Source organism: Stenella coeruleoalba (assembly GCF_951394435.1).
Source record: "Stenella coeruleoalba genome assembly, chromosome: 12".
Taxonomy (NCBI): Eukaryota; Metazoa; Chordata; class Mammalia; order Artiodactyla; family Delphinidae; genus Stenella; species Stenella coeruleoalba.
Genome location: NC_137158.1, coordinates 49,216,740 through 49,231,964, shown reverse-complemented (window position 1 = coordinate 49,231,964; position 15,225 = coordinate 49,216,740). Strand labels below are relative to the sequence as shown.

At 39.3% G+C, this 15,225-nt stretch overlaps 1 protein-coding gene and 1 pseudogene across 4 annotated transcripts in view; one reads left to right on the top strand and one right to left on the bottom strand.

Moving 5' to 3' along the window:
* The window catches only part of FAM184A (family with sequence similarity 184 member A), a 120,483-nt gene that overhangs the window by 43,197 nt on the left and 62,061 nt on the right, over window positions 1-15,225 (top strand). For all 3 annotated transcript variants that reach the window (XR_013830837.1, XM_079939503.1, XM_079939502.1), the window contains exon 2: window positions 13,730-14,584. Coding sequence is in view for 2 of the 3 variants with exons in the window: in XM_079939503.1 (XP_079795629.1) it covers window positions 13,730-14,584 (855 nt within the window). In the remaining variant the exon portion in view is untranslated. The remainder of the gene's footprint in view (window positions 1-13,729; window positions 14,585-15,225) is intronic.
* Window positions 1,587-2,606, bottom strand: LOC307195245 (spindlin-1-like; annotated as a pseudogene). Its single transcript has one exon. The product of its transcript is annotated as a spindlin-1-like (transcript).

The window sequence follows — 15,225 nt, the reverse complement described above, 5'->3', positions numbered from 1 at the left end:
CTGGGCATGCTGGAGAGAAGTGGGGTGCTGTATTTACGTGGTGAGCGAGGTTACCACCCACCAGCACAACAAGGCACAGCCTTCCTGAAGGCGAAAATGGGCATCACACAAACCTCGCATAGCGCGGCCTTGAAACTACAGAATCTCTTAACATCAAGAACAGCCATGACGGACGTCACACAGACCTGGTGTTTGGCTGAGATTCATATGCATTTAAGCTTTCTGCCCAAATCTTAGGTAAGATTTTCAATCTCCACAAGACTGGTTTCACAAACCATCTTTGTCCTAGCTTTCAAACTGCCAGGGACCATCCAAAACAAAGTGATAGACTGACGTTTTGCTTCTAAACGAACCACTTTTGCAGTTCTATTTTAGTTAAGGACAACTTGCAGGAAAGGATTCAATGGCTAAGGGCTGCTATCAGTCGCACCCACAAGCCAGTGCAGGTGACTGACCCTGATGTGGTAGGACCCACCAAATGGAATGAATCCACATGGGCAGCACGCCATGAGCAAGAACATACAGCACCACAAGAGGTGTCAGGAATTCAAGCTGTTGTTTGTCTAGTCACTCTTTGAGGGGAAAAGCCTTCTGACCATAATCATATATCAGTAATAATAGTAATAAAAATAAAGGTATCCCAGAGAACTTGTTAAAAGGCAACACCGCCATTCTTAAACTTACATTTCTAATATAAAAGCACTATGTTCTTCCAGGAACTTACCAAATACACAGAAACCACTGATACACTGTTGCCTTTTAAATCCATGTGCTAAAATCCAGATTACTAATTTATACAAATAATGGACCAAATGTGCCATCCAAAATACACCTGCATTACACTGTGTGGACCAAGTACCTGGGCTTTGCTTAAAAAGAAGTATTTATGATAAAAAAAATGTAAACAAATAATGTACAAAGCTTAGAATTAAAGGCAGCCTTTTACCCAGATTTCTAACTGTTTTGTAAAATTCTAATGTGGGTAATTAAATGTTCCCAGGTGATTCATATTTGAATTTACACTTTAAAGCCTCCAGACTGAAATGGTGCTCTGAACTTGACTTTCAAAATAAGCTGAATGTCCCGATGTGCTTCCTGTGCCCAAATTTAATTTTGAATAAACAGCAGTAATACACTAAATACACTGAATACAAACGGCTTGGGTCAGCACTCCTGTTAAACTGGAGAAAATTATGTAAGCCCCACTCCAACCCACAAAGAAAGGACTGCCTATGCAGTGCGTGTGTGTGTACACACAGATCTGTTTGTATGTACATATACATTATGTATGTATACACACAGATATAGATAGGTAGGTAGATATAGATACATGTATATCTCAAAAAAAGCAATAACAAAAATACCAAACTATGCTTGCATTGTGGCAGCAGAATAAGAGTGTTAAGCATGAAGGGGAAAGTGGATAAGATCTACTGCAGTTTTAAATGACTGTGATACTAGCTTAACTTTTACCGGACTTGCCTGTAAGTCCCTTCCAAACGGATAGGCTTCTTTTAAGAGGAAGGAGTTCCTTACGCAAAATGCTTTGTGTTCACCTAAATCTGTACTATTCAGAACAAAACCAGTTCTGCTGGCAGAGATTGTGGCTTCACAGGGACATATAAGCTTTCATTAAACTGGAAAGCAATCAAGTCTTTATGTCTACAAATTATACATTTAATAGTTCCACAAATTTGGCAAAGTCCGTGATGACATCTAGGATGTTTTCACCAAATCGTAGACATAAATATGGAAATCATCATCAAACTTGATGAAATAGGTGGTTTGGCTTCTACGTGAGGAATGACCACGCCAGTCCTTTTAGCGTCATCTTCTTTGGCATATTCCACTTGTTTGCCTACCAGGCTGTCCACAACTTCTCCCGGTTCCCTTTCTGCTGGAGGTGAATCATTAGAATCGGGCATAATGCGAAGGTCACCTTCTTTATAATCATCGAAGAGCTGGTACATGTACAAGACAGGATCCTTTTCATAGGTGATGTAAAACCATGTGTTCATTAGCTCGTGCTAAGACCATTCCCCTCCACTCGTCTTTAGAGCCATCCTCCGTCTCAAACATGTGCTCCACTGCTTTGCCAATCATCGTGTCGGCTAGGTGTGCATCACTGATTCAAGATGTTGCAACTCTATTAGGGAGGACTTCAAGCGCAGAAACTCTTTCATCTTTATTAAGTTCTAGTCCATAAATACAGTCAAATCCATCGTATTTTATAAGATACAGAGGATTTACAGGCACCTGGTCCAGAACGGTTCCTTTCCACTGGGTGATGGGGCCATTCCCCTCTTTCCACCCATGCTGAATCCTGCAGCCTACGATGTTCCTCCGGGGCTGGGAAACAGGTTTGCTCGGCCGCACACTGGTCCGGTGTTTTTTGTGGGATGTTTGTTTCTTCATCATGCTTGCAGATACACCAGCATGGCCTGCATCAGCTCTGGACCGCTGGCCAGGTGTCTTCCCGAATGGGGTCTTCATTCATCTGTATTTAAGTGAGCAGCAGAGCTGCTGGACTAGGATGAAAATCCAGTATGCTCCAATTTGAAACTTTTCACAGAATTTCAATGTTCTTCTTAATCCATCATCCCAAGCGTGTGTGTGTGTGTGTGTGTGTGTGTGTGTGTGTGTGTGTGTAAGTTCAGCAAAAATACGTGAAATCCTAAGTACTCGGCCGGCCACCTAGGCCACCGTCGGCAGCCCGCTGGCCCTGCGGTTCCGCACCGAGCTCCGGCCCCTGCCCGACCGAGCCTGACGGCGCTGCCCCGCCCCCGGCCGCACAGCGCATGCGCCCTGCGCCCTCCGATGGCCGGACGGCCGGGCCGTACTACCCAAAGGTCTTTTTAATTTAGAGTTTTATAGTGCCTTTGGCTTAAATAAATCCAGATGAGCTTTTTATTTTGTTAACTGGTTCGTAAATGTTTTGTTTGGACATAAGTCTGTTGTTGGAATTAATTTGATTACATAATGAATGAAGAACAGACTTTGTTTAAAAAACTTTTTTTTCTAACTTATAACAAAAGAAACTGGACCAAGAAAAGAAAAACGTGGAAGTAATTCATTGCTAGGAGTAAACTACTGTATATGGGTAGCATCTGTTCCCCTTCCACTCACCTTGAACTACACATATTCTGTGAATCTTCCTGGTAGGTCCAGTTCCATAGTTAATAATGGCAAATGAATATGTGGCTTAATATTTTGTGAGCATATGGGTTAAAAGGTTTACATCTCATATCATATTCCAAAAGACTGTTAAAATTCTCTCTAAATACCTAGCCTGCCAGTTGCCTTGTTTCTTCACCGTTCTCTCAGCCTCTTTAAAAAATCCCCTCAGAGTTACGAGCAGTTCATGCTTGGCCTTTGGACAGGTAGCCCACAGGGGGAGCTCTTACTATTCAGGCAGCCCCTTTGGAGGGCTTGTCACGTATAGGTAGGATGGGTTTTCATAGGGACTAAACCTTTTTAAACAAAATTAAATTCGTTTCGTCATTTTTTTCTCGTTTCTTTAAACTGAGTAGGAAGGACATCATGAAAAAGGAACAGTGGGTTGGAAGAAGGTTGGGAAAGAGTAATAGTTGAAAAGAAGACTGATAAATGTGCCCTCATAATGTGGTATTAAGTACTCTAATCACCAATAGGGTGGATTGAGAAAGCACAACATAAAATTTCCACAAAGAGGAACTTGACATAATTCTATGAGTCTGTATCATATGTATTCTACAAGACAGCCAGCCTGGTCTCTTCAAAAATGTCAATGTTCAGATTAAAGGAGACTGAAGACTCAGTACAGTGTGGGATCCTTGATTGGATCTGCACTGATAGAGAAAAGCTGCTATAAATTTTATTATTGGAATAATTTGGTAAACCTGAATATAGTCTGTATATTAGTTAATATTCCATTAGGCTGAACTTCTTGGGTATAATAGTGCTATTGTCTTTGATCTTAGGAAATATATACTAAAGTATTTAGGGGTGACAAGTACCTGGAACTTATCTTCAGATGGTTCAGAAAAAAGTGTGTGTGTGTGTGTGTGTGTGTGTGTGTGCGCGCGTGCACGCATGCACATGCTTAGTGCTGTATGAGTTTGGGATTTTTTTCTTTCAGATACTTATTTTACACTAAATGATGTTCTATGGGTTTTGCTTCTTGTTTTTTTTCTTCAGGATGAATGGTCATTTGTGACCTCATTTTATTTTTTTCCTTTTTTCCACCTCATTTTGCTAGCATGGAGCTGCTTGAGGCTAGTTCTTGAATTCAGTTCTGTAAACTTTTCTTACATTGCAATGATTAATCCTATAACCTAGGTAGCATAAATATATGCTATTATTGATCATCAGTAGAATAGTGAAATATGGATGGATTTGTGCAATTTCATCACCTCTAAAACACATTTTAAATGCATTTGATTAACATGCCCTTAAGGATGCTAATAATAGGTTCCAAAAAGTGAACCATTTTATAGAAACATTAGATTCTCTAAGTTAGCTACTTAGAGCTCATCAGTTATATTTAATAATTTGTGAAACATTTACTTGTAAAGCTGGTCTGGGAGTGCCATTGAATGTAAATTGAGGTGCAGAGTTCTCTGGTCTGTGTTATTGCTCTAGAACAGATAGAACAGACCCTATATGGCAGAGGTCAATAACCCACTGTTTTTGAGAAGTTTGAGAGACTCTTTTCAATATTCTTTAACTTTGGTGGCTTAAGGACCAAGTAACCTTTTGCTAATTGTATCTGAGTGCTTAATAATAAAAACAGAATTATAGAAACATATTCTTCCTGTGTTTAGGGCTGCTTTTTAAAAAATATTTATTTATTTGGTCACGCCAGGTCTTAGTTGCAGCTCATGGTCTCCTTAGTTGTGGCTCATGGTCTCCTTAGTTGTGGCATGCGAACTGTTAGTTGTGGCATGTGTGATCTAGTTCCCTGACCAGGGAATGAATCCCGAGCCCCTTACATTGGGAGCGCAGAGTCTTAACCACTGCGCCACCAGGGAAGTTCTTCCTTTGTTTAAAATGTATGAGATCTGTTTTTTTAATTGAAGTATAACTGACCTACAACACTGCATTAGTTCCAGGTGCACAATATAGTGATTCGGTATTTCTATGTTACAAAATGATGTCTGTTACCATCTGACATAATACAAAGTTATTACAATATTTTCTATATTCCCCATGATGTACATTTCATGCCCACGACTTGTTTATTTTGTAACTGGGAGTTTGTACCTCTTAACCTCCCTTACCTATTTCACTCACCCCACCCCCACCCCCGGCCCTGCCCCACCCTGCAACCACTTGCTTGTTCTCTGTATCTGTGAGTCTGTTTCTGTTTTGTTATTTGTTCTTTGTTTTGTTTTTTTAGATTCTACATGTGTGAAATGATATGGTATTTGTCTTTGTCTGGTTTATTTCATTTAGTATGATACTCTTTAGGTCCATCCATGTTGTCTCAAATGGCAAGATTTCATTTTGTAAATAAGTTTCAAATGAACTTATTTACAAAACAGAAACACAGACTTAGAGAACGAACTTATGGTTACCAGGGGGAAAATGCAGGAGGGGAGGGATAGATTGGGAGTTTGGGATTGACATGTACACAGTATTATATTTAAAATAGATAACCAACAAGGCGCTGCTGTATAGCACAAGGAACTTGGCTCAATATTCTGTAATAACATAAATGGGAAAAGAATTTGAAAAGGAATGGATACTTGTATGGGTATAACTGAATCACTTTGCTGTGCACCTGTAACTAACACATCATTGTTAACTATACTCCAATATAAAATAAAATTGTTTTTAATTTCATTTTTTAGGGCTGAGTGGATGGGTATGTGGGTGTACCACATCTTCTTTATCCAGTCACATATTGATGGGCGCTTAGGTGGCATCTTGGCTGTTGTAAACAATGCTGCAGTGAACATAGGGGTGCATATATCTTTTTGAATCAGTGTTTTTGTTTTCTTTGGAAAAATACCCAGAAATAGAATCGCTGCATTGCATGGTAGTTCAATTTTTAATTCTTTGAGGAACCTTCTTACTGCTTTCACTGTGCGTCGGTACATAGTGACTGCACCAATCTGCATTTCCACCAACAGTGTGCAAGGGTTCCTTTTTCTTCACATTCTCATCAGCACTTGTTATTTGTTGTCTTTTTGGTAATAGCCATTCTGACAGGTGTTAGGTAATATCTCACTGCGGTTTTGATTTGCCTTTTCCTGATGATTAGTGATGTTGAGTATCTTCTCTATGTCTCTTGGCCATCTGTATGTCTTCTTTGGAAAAATGTCCATTCAAGTCTTCTTTCCATTTTTTAATCGGGTTGTTTGTTTGATGTTGAGTTGTATGAGTTATTTGTACATTTTGAATATTAACCCCTTATCAGATAGATCGTTTGCAAATATCTTCTCCCGTTCAGTAGTCTGCCTTTTTGTTTGGTTGAGTTTCCTTCACTGTGCAAAAAGCTTTTAAGTTTGATGTAGTCCCATTTGTTTGTTTTCATTTTTATTTCCTTTGGCTGAGGAGACTATCCAAAAAGAATATTGTTAAAACTGATCTCAAAAAGCATACTAACTTGGGGCTTCCCTGGTGGTGCAGTGGCTGAGAGTCCGCCTGCCGGTGCAGGGGACACGGGTTCGTGCACCGGTCTGGGAAGATCCCACATGCCGTGGAGTGGCTGGGCCCGTGAGCCATGGCCGCTGAGCCTGCGCGTCCGGAGCCAGTGCTCCGCGACCGCAAAAAGGAAAAAAAAAAAAAAAAAAAGCACACTAACTACATTTTATTCTAGGAGTTTTGTGATTGGTTTCACATCTTACATTTAAGTCTTACATCCACTTGGAGTTTATTTTTGTATATGGTGTGAGAAAGTAGTCCAGTTTGATTATTTATTTTTGCATGTAGCTGTCCAGTTTTCCCAACACCATTTATTGAAGAGGCTGTTTTCCATTATATATTGTTTATCATAGATTAATTGTACCAGAACTTTAAAAAAAATTGTCGAATCTGAGATTGCTCCTTTTTGCTTTGTTAAGTAGTCTTGTGCCTCATGTAGTACTTATATACTCTGAGGGTGAGTTTTTCTCTCTCTCTCTTCTGTTGGTCTGTCTGACTGTCTCTGACATTGATCAGAAAAGGAAAGTGAACAAATATCCAGAATTTTCGAATAAGCAAGAGATAGAGGAAAACATCACCCTGAGGAGCAGTGATGACAGGGTCTGCTCATGGTTGCTGAGTGGTTGAGTCTGTCGTGAGACAGACATACTGGGAAGACTGACTGAAGCTGGCCTCACCAAGGTGAAGAGCATCATCCGTGGCCAGTGGAGAGAAGCTGCTGATGGCTTCTGCACTCTAAGAGTGTGATCTCATCTCCCTGTTACGGAGGAGCATGCAGCAGTCAGACGGGAGCTGCCCGTCTTCCCTCTCCACCTCTTTAACCTTGCTCTCTCGGGAGGAGTTTTTCCCTACTGTCAGTCAGTGCCAGTCTCTGCCTGTGTCAGGCAATCCTAGCCTCAGACTTTCTCCATGACTTTGGTACAACAATTAGCCCTTCCCTAGGATACATTTTCAATTCCTCTTTAAAAAAAAAAACAAAACAACTCTCCCTGGAATGGACGCTGCTGCCCCCTAAGCCATCATCCTAGTTGTCCCTATGTATTTCCTTCCTTTGACCGACTATTTCTTGGAGTTTTTTTTTCTGCTATCTGAGCGCCTCCATTTACTCAGTATCCACTTGTCCACTCGCTCTGCCCTCACCACTCTACTGAATGTGCTCCCTCAAAGATTATTTCTGAGATTGTGAATGCAGGGGCTTTAAGTGTTCCTTTTTCTTGACTTTTGTGCAGCTTTTGACAAGACGCCCTGCCTGTCCCTCACACCGTGGACTGTGATTCCCTGCTTCCACTCTTGCTCATCTCTCTCAGCACGTGGCCTCTGTCTGTGGGTCCTCATCCTCCTCCCGCCGCGGAAACCCACCCAAGGCCTGGTCCTCGGTCTTCTTCATTCTTCCTCAGTAGCTTCTCCCTCTTGATCTTGTCCAGCTCAGCAGCTATGAGTATCTCTGCAGTGTGGACCATGTCCACTTTTCTAGCTCCAGAGCCCATCTTTCCTTTCACAGAGTCCTGTGCTCACCCATCGGTGTGTCTGTCGCTCATACCGTTCCTTCAGCCTGTAATTCCATCTCTATAGCCTTCCCCTTAACGTTTTGACTAAAAGAGATTCTGGTTAAAATATCCTGTGATAAACCATAATGGAAAAGAATATGAAAAAGAATATATGTATAACTGAATCACTTTGCTATACAGCAGAAATTAACACAGCATTGTAAATCAACTATACATCGGTAAAATTTTTTTAAAAAAGAGATTCTGGTTAAGATAAAGAAGCATTTTACTCAGAATAAGGGAAAACTCATACATTACCATCCTCACTCCCACCCCAGCAAAGACTCATTTTGTATTTCTCCTCCTTTGTAAGACTTATCAATATTTCACTTTGACAAATTGAGTAAATATTTCTTTAAGGCTAGTCTCCACTAAGCTGCAAGAGAATAGACACCACACATATGCATCCAGTTCACCGTTGTGCCGATTGTAGGTCTTGGCACATAGCAGGTGTGCAGTAAATTTTTGTTGATGGGAAGAATGAATGAAGTAGGAATTGACCATTAAAGATTTGCTAGTAAGCTATCAAACTTTATCTAGGTAATTAGATTTTTTTTACATTTCCAAAATACATGTTCTTTTTTATAAGTGTAATGATTAATGTTCAGTATTCTTGAAAAAGTTTAAGGATGATTTTTATAAATCAGTTTTATTTCAGTCAGTGATTTTTAAGGAAATTTGAAGGGTATCTGTTGGAATTAACGTTCCTTTAACTTTCTGTTTTCATTTTCATTGTCATGTTTTTCTACAGCTAAGGCATTTCGAGTATTGATTCATTCTTTTAGCACTGTTAATGTTAGTCTTTGAAAATGGTTTATTGTTTTCTGATTATAGTAGTAACATGCATTCATTACAGAAGGCTTAGAAATACTGAATATCCTCAGTTAAAATTTGGTTAATTTCTTAATACACCTTTAAATATGCATCTGCACACACATGCACATTCATTGTTTTCTCTGTATGCGATTGGATCTTATTGTATATAGTAGCATGTGTATTTGCCTTATACTACAAGCTTTTTCTTTGAAATATCCTCCTAAATGAGATGTGCTTTTTAATGGTTTCATGGTTTTACATTATGGGAATGTACCATCATTTATTCAACGATTCCCTTACCTTAGCAGGGTTAAACCTGTTGGTATAATATGCAACAATTGAGGTCCACTTAAAATATTTTAAGCTAATATAACATACTTATCAATGAACATGCTTTATTACTAATGAGTTAGCTTTTAGTGGGAACATTTATATTGCCAGTGTATTTGCTCTGTCGACCATAGCAGAATACTGTAGAACTTCTTGCTGTGTCCTCACATGGCGGAGACAGAGAGAGGAAGCAAGAGCTCTGGTGTCTCTTCTTATAAAGGCACTAAGTCCTATCATGAGGACCCCATTCTCATGACCTGTCTAAGCTTAATTACCTCCTGTTATCTCCATATAACATCATGTTGGGGGTTAGGGCTTCAGCATATGAAGTTTGTGGGGTTGGGGGGAGACACAGTTCAGTTCATAGCAGTCAACAGTGAGAAGTATTTCAGACACTTTTGTTTTTACCTAAGTAGCATTTTTAAAATTAGGATCTAGAATTGTTCTCACTTTATCTGTGGGTAAGAGTACCTGAAAATCTTCATAGAAAAAATTAAAATTACTCACAATTGCTTACTCATCATGGGTTATATAGTTAACTTATGCATCACTGGCATAAAATGGAACTGTGAAATTGCATGAAATTGCTGAAATGATTGTACTGTCCCATTCCATGAATGTTCATAGTTCCAGAAAAATTGCGAATGGCTCTTAATGTCTTTTAAAATAGTTTATGAAAAGAGACATTAGAGAATTTCCTTTTCTATGTGGAAAATCATAGCCAAGTTTTTGGATGATTATGATCAGTTACTGAAGTTTCTTTTAAAATTAGTCTCGTTCTCTCCATAAATAAATGATACAACTAACAAGGAAGGCTTAGTATCTTATAGTGCTTTATATTTTTAACAATATTTATATAACATCATTTTAAAATGTCAATGATAAGTTGATCTTATAACAGTGTCACTAGGATAGAATAAATACAATCTCCATTTAATATTGAGAAACTTGAAGCTTGGAGAAATTATTTTACCTAGGGTCAAAAATTCAGTTTGGGTCCATTCTGTTACTTCAAGTCATATATCTTCTATGTGTTCAAAGAACATAGAACCATCTATATTACCTTTGTCTGAGAAATAATAATTAATCAGAGAAAGATGCTAACAAATGGTTACCTTTGTAATTATGTAGAAAAGTGAATAGCTAGAAGATACTTTGTATAGTTAAGGTACTTGAAAATTCATATATAGCATTCTCATTTAAAAATAATATAATTAGTGGTATATTTTATATGGTCATTTCTAAGAGCACTGCTAATTTGTTATTGTCCTTGCCATCTTTTTATTGTTCCTTTTTTAAGGTTTTAGAAATTTATTTTAACGTTGCTTTCCTGGAAGATACAAATATACGGTCAGCATGATACTGTATTTATTTTATGTAATATACTTTCAGAATCACATAATTGGTGTTGTCAGTGTATGAGTTGTAGTGGTACAAAGCCTAGACTGTTTAGTAGAGAGTTAACAAAGCTAGTGCAAAATCACTTTTTTATTTTTGGCTGCCAGTTTTGGCTGGTAAGATAGCTATGTATAGGTTAGGACAGGAGTTGGTAATAAGGTCTTTTCCACAACTCAACTCTGCTGTTGTAGTGGGAAAGCATCTGTAGGCAATACATAAAGGAATGGACCTAGCTGTGCTCCAATAAAACTTTATTTACAAAGACAAGCAGCAGCCATATTTGGCCTGTAGGCTCTAGTTTGCTGATCCCTGGATTAGAATATATAATGAAATAGAACTTCTCACCATAATATTTCCCTATTATTTATCAGATGTTTTGTTTACTTAAATTCTGTTTTAATTTAATGCTTTAATTCGTAACCTTGATCCCCTTTAATTTCACCTTTTTATTCACATTTTTGTGTGCTCCTGAGCTTCTGTACCTTCAGCTACTTTTCTAGGCTAACATCATCACACAGCTTTCCAGCCTTGTCAGGACACCCCAAATTAAACCAATCTAACATTTGCTGAGTTTCAGGAATGAGTGGTGGTAAGGAAATGGTGATGTTGGATATAAAGAAAAGATAGAATCCCATGGATGTAGGTGGCTTTGGAAGGCTTATTAAAAGAGGCAGAACTTGAGCTGACTCTTGAAGACTGAGGGAAATTAAATTAGAAAAAAGAGAAGAGTATTTCAATAAATAGTTGGCAAGGGGAGGCTCACATGTTGCTTCCCTCTCCCTTTTCATCACCAGTTATACAGAATCCCACCATGGACTGGTCCTTTTCATGATCATTTCCTGGAGCAAAGTGCTAACAGCGTGACTTATTTTCTTTGGGGATCCCATCTCTTGGGATTATCTCTTTTCCTTCCACGTGCTTATTAGTAAGATGAAGAGGGAATGCATGCAGACATGCTCTGGGAAGGTCTGCAACCTGTGGGCTCGACCAGCTCTGTTCCAGGCACTCTGGCAAATGGACTTCTCTCCAGCTGGTTGGTGTCTTTTTCCGTAGTGCCCCTTCCAGTCTTTTCTGGTGTCAGTGTGGTAGACAGGTATGACCCTGAGGGAAGGGAACAGGAAGCCACCCAACTTTCTTGGTTTACAGGCTACCTTTAAGATTAAAAGTGTAAATAAAAGGAGTCCTCCATGGGGATGTGTGTTAGCCCATTTAGGGACATAACGTGGAATTTGGAATTAGGTTTATTAAAAAAGAGAGAGACACTGTGAATAAGTATTTATTTTCCTCTGTGCACATGTTTTCCTGTGGCCCTTGTAGGAGAAGGGTAGTTGTGGCAAGACAGGTAGAATCTTGCCATCTCTCAACCTTTTTTCTTTTGGTATGACCACATCTCAGTCACGCTGAAGAAAATAGATACAGCAGACCTAGCTGAGTGTATGGACAGGGGACTGGGTGTGGAAGACAAAGCCCTGTATGGAGGGAGTGAAGCCCCTGCAGTGGGGTAGCTCCAGTGTGTATTCTGCCTTCTGCCAGTGTAGCTGCAGGCTTAGCAGGCGACAGCCTAGATTTAGCAGCAGGATTTGGAGTTACCAGGATCTGTGGAGAGCCAGGTAGTTTGTCTCAGTTGCCTTAGTCTGCATAAACAAGTTCTCTACAAAAAGGGCAACACTTCCTCATCTTAATTGCAAAAGTATTTGGTGCTGGGACTTCCCTGGTGGCGTGGTGGTTGGGAATCCGCCTGCCAATTGAGGGGACGCGGGTTCAGGCCCTGGTCCGGGAAGATCCCACATGCCGGGGAGCAGCTAAGCCCGTGTGCCACAACTACTGAGCCTGCGCTCTAGAGCCTGTGAGCCACAACTACTGAGCTTGTGCTCTGCAACAAGAGAGGCCCCCGCTCTCCACAACTAGAGAAAGCCCATGTGCAGCAATGAAGACCCAACACAACGATAGATAGATAGATAGGTAGATAGATAGATAGATAGGTAGTATTTGGTGCTGGACTTCATTTCTGAAGCCAAAGTAAGATCATATTAAAATAAGCGAAGTTCCAGGACGCTGATTTTTAGCCTCTGGATTTTTGCTGGAGTGTATAATATTTACTTTTTTTTTACTTCAGAAGAAAGTAGGCACATCTCTAAGCCTTAAGTAACAGTTGTGAATATTACTGTTGGACCGTGGGGCTATGTGGAGGACATCAAGGAACATATGAGAGTGGGAGTGTTACTATAAAAGGAGTATGTTGTCGTTGGAATTAAGGTGGGGAAATCTCAATGGAATCATTAAAACCCAAGGACAAAAATGAAAATAAAGACCTGTACTCAGAACACTCTGGCTCTAGGAATCTGGCTTGCTTGGAGGCGGAGGGAAAATTAGGCAATGAGTAAAACTACAACATTTGATAGGTGAGCACAAAAGTACTAATTGGATTTTGTAAGGAGACCACTTGGGAGTGAAAAGGATCAGCTCTAAAAACAGACCATAATGGAATTAGAAAAGGAAATTTCTAAATTTAAAATATACCAGACTTTAGGCAGTTGAAAGAGGCCTTTGGGAAGACGTAGGGCCTAGAACTTCCACTCATGCAAAGCCTCCTTCATCTGTAGGCCTCCAGTGCAGGGCAGAGACTTACCATGAGGCTTTTCTCCTGATCCCACCACAGTCCCCAGGAAGCTAGACTGGGCCGTAGGAAAACTCCATTCTCATAGACCAGGTAGCCTCCTTTGTCTCTTTCCTCCTCACTGTTTCATTTCTAGGAAAACATTCTTAATTTTGAATGCTTTAAAAACCTACTCAAAAAGTCTTCAAGTACAGATTTTAAGATTGGGCTATGTAAATTTGCTAAATAAATCTATGAGTACGAAAACAGTGCATGAAGTTTTAGTATTTAATATTTACCATAGCCAATGTTATCTGCATAGAAAAAAATGTCAATCCAAATGAAAGAATTAACTTCAATTAGAAAATAACATGGTTTACTGAATTCTTCTCCCTTTTTCTTTAAAACCATGCAGGTAATATATGCTTTGAACACTAAAAATGATGAGCACGAATCTGCAATTCAAGCCCTCAAAGATGCTCATGAAGAAGAAATCCAACAAATTCTTGCAGAAACAAGAGAAAAAATATTGCAGTATAAAAGCAGAGTATCAGAGGAGTTAGACCTTAAGAGAAAGATTCAAGTTTTAGAAGCATCATTAGAAGATCACATAAAAATGAAGCAGCAGGCTTTGACAGAATTTGAGGCTTATAAGCACAGAGTTGAGGACATGCAACTTTGTGCAGAAGCCCAGCATGTCCAACGCATAGTAACCATGTCTAGAGAGGTTGAAGAGATCAGAAGGAAATTTGAGGAAAGATTACGGAGTTTTGGACAAGTCCAAGTACAGTTTGAAAAAGACAAACGGTTGGCATTGGAAGATTTGCGAACTGCTCACAGACGGGAGATCCAAGAGCTGCTGAAGTCACAGCAGGATCACAGTGCCTCAGTTAGTAAAGGACAGGAGAAAGCAGAGGAGCTGCACAGAGTGGAGGTGGAGGCCTTAAACAAGACACTGGAGGAGCTAAGGCTCGAGCGGAAAAAGCTAATTGAGGATTATGAAGGCAAGTTGCGTAAAGCTCAGTCCTTTTATGAACATGAGCTGGATACTTTGAAAAGGTCACAGCTTTTTACAGCAGAAAGCCTCCAGGCTAGCAAAGAAAAGGAGGCAGATCTTAGAAAAGAATTTCAGGGACAAGAAGCAATTTTACGAAAAACCATAGGAAAATTAAAGACAGAGTTACAGATGGTACAGGATGAAGCTGGAAGTCTTCATGACAAATGCCAGAAGCTTCAGATAGCACTTGTTACAGCAGAGAACAGTGTTCAGGTGAGTAAAGAATATTACATTCAACACATGGATTTTTTTTTCCACTTTTTTTCTTTTTGATTAGACCACTTTAACTTTTTTTTTTCCATTTTGCTTTTTTTCTACTTTTCTTTTGTGACAAAATCAGTGAAAAGGTAATCTTTATTACCCTGTAGTGTTATTTCCTACAACAATTTCGGATATGAAAGGCCCAAAAAGATAAGCTTGAAACCTTATTGATTGTTTATGAAAGGATTTTTTAATAACATGTTAATATTTTCCCAGTGATTTGGGAAGTTTAAAATATTGGTCTTTAATTATGTTTTTTTCCTTTTCCTCCATTAATGATGGGGTCTGCACATCAGTTGATGTCCAGACACTGAACAAAAAATTAAGATTGCTTTATAAATAGGGGTATGGCACAAGTCTAAAAAAAAAAGCCAAAAAGTCTCTCTGGCAAGTCTCTTTGTTTCTTGGCATAGAAAATTTCATAGGTATGTTTTTAATATCTGCGCAGCATTTAAATATATTAGAAAGGGTCGAATAGCCTTTCATGATTGGGTCATATGACTTATGAAGATAACAAGTTATGTGTCACTGATACAGATTCAAAACTAGGTATTGTTAAGTGTGACTTTTGAATAAGAGAAAGTTGCTGCTCG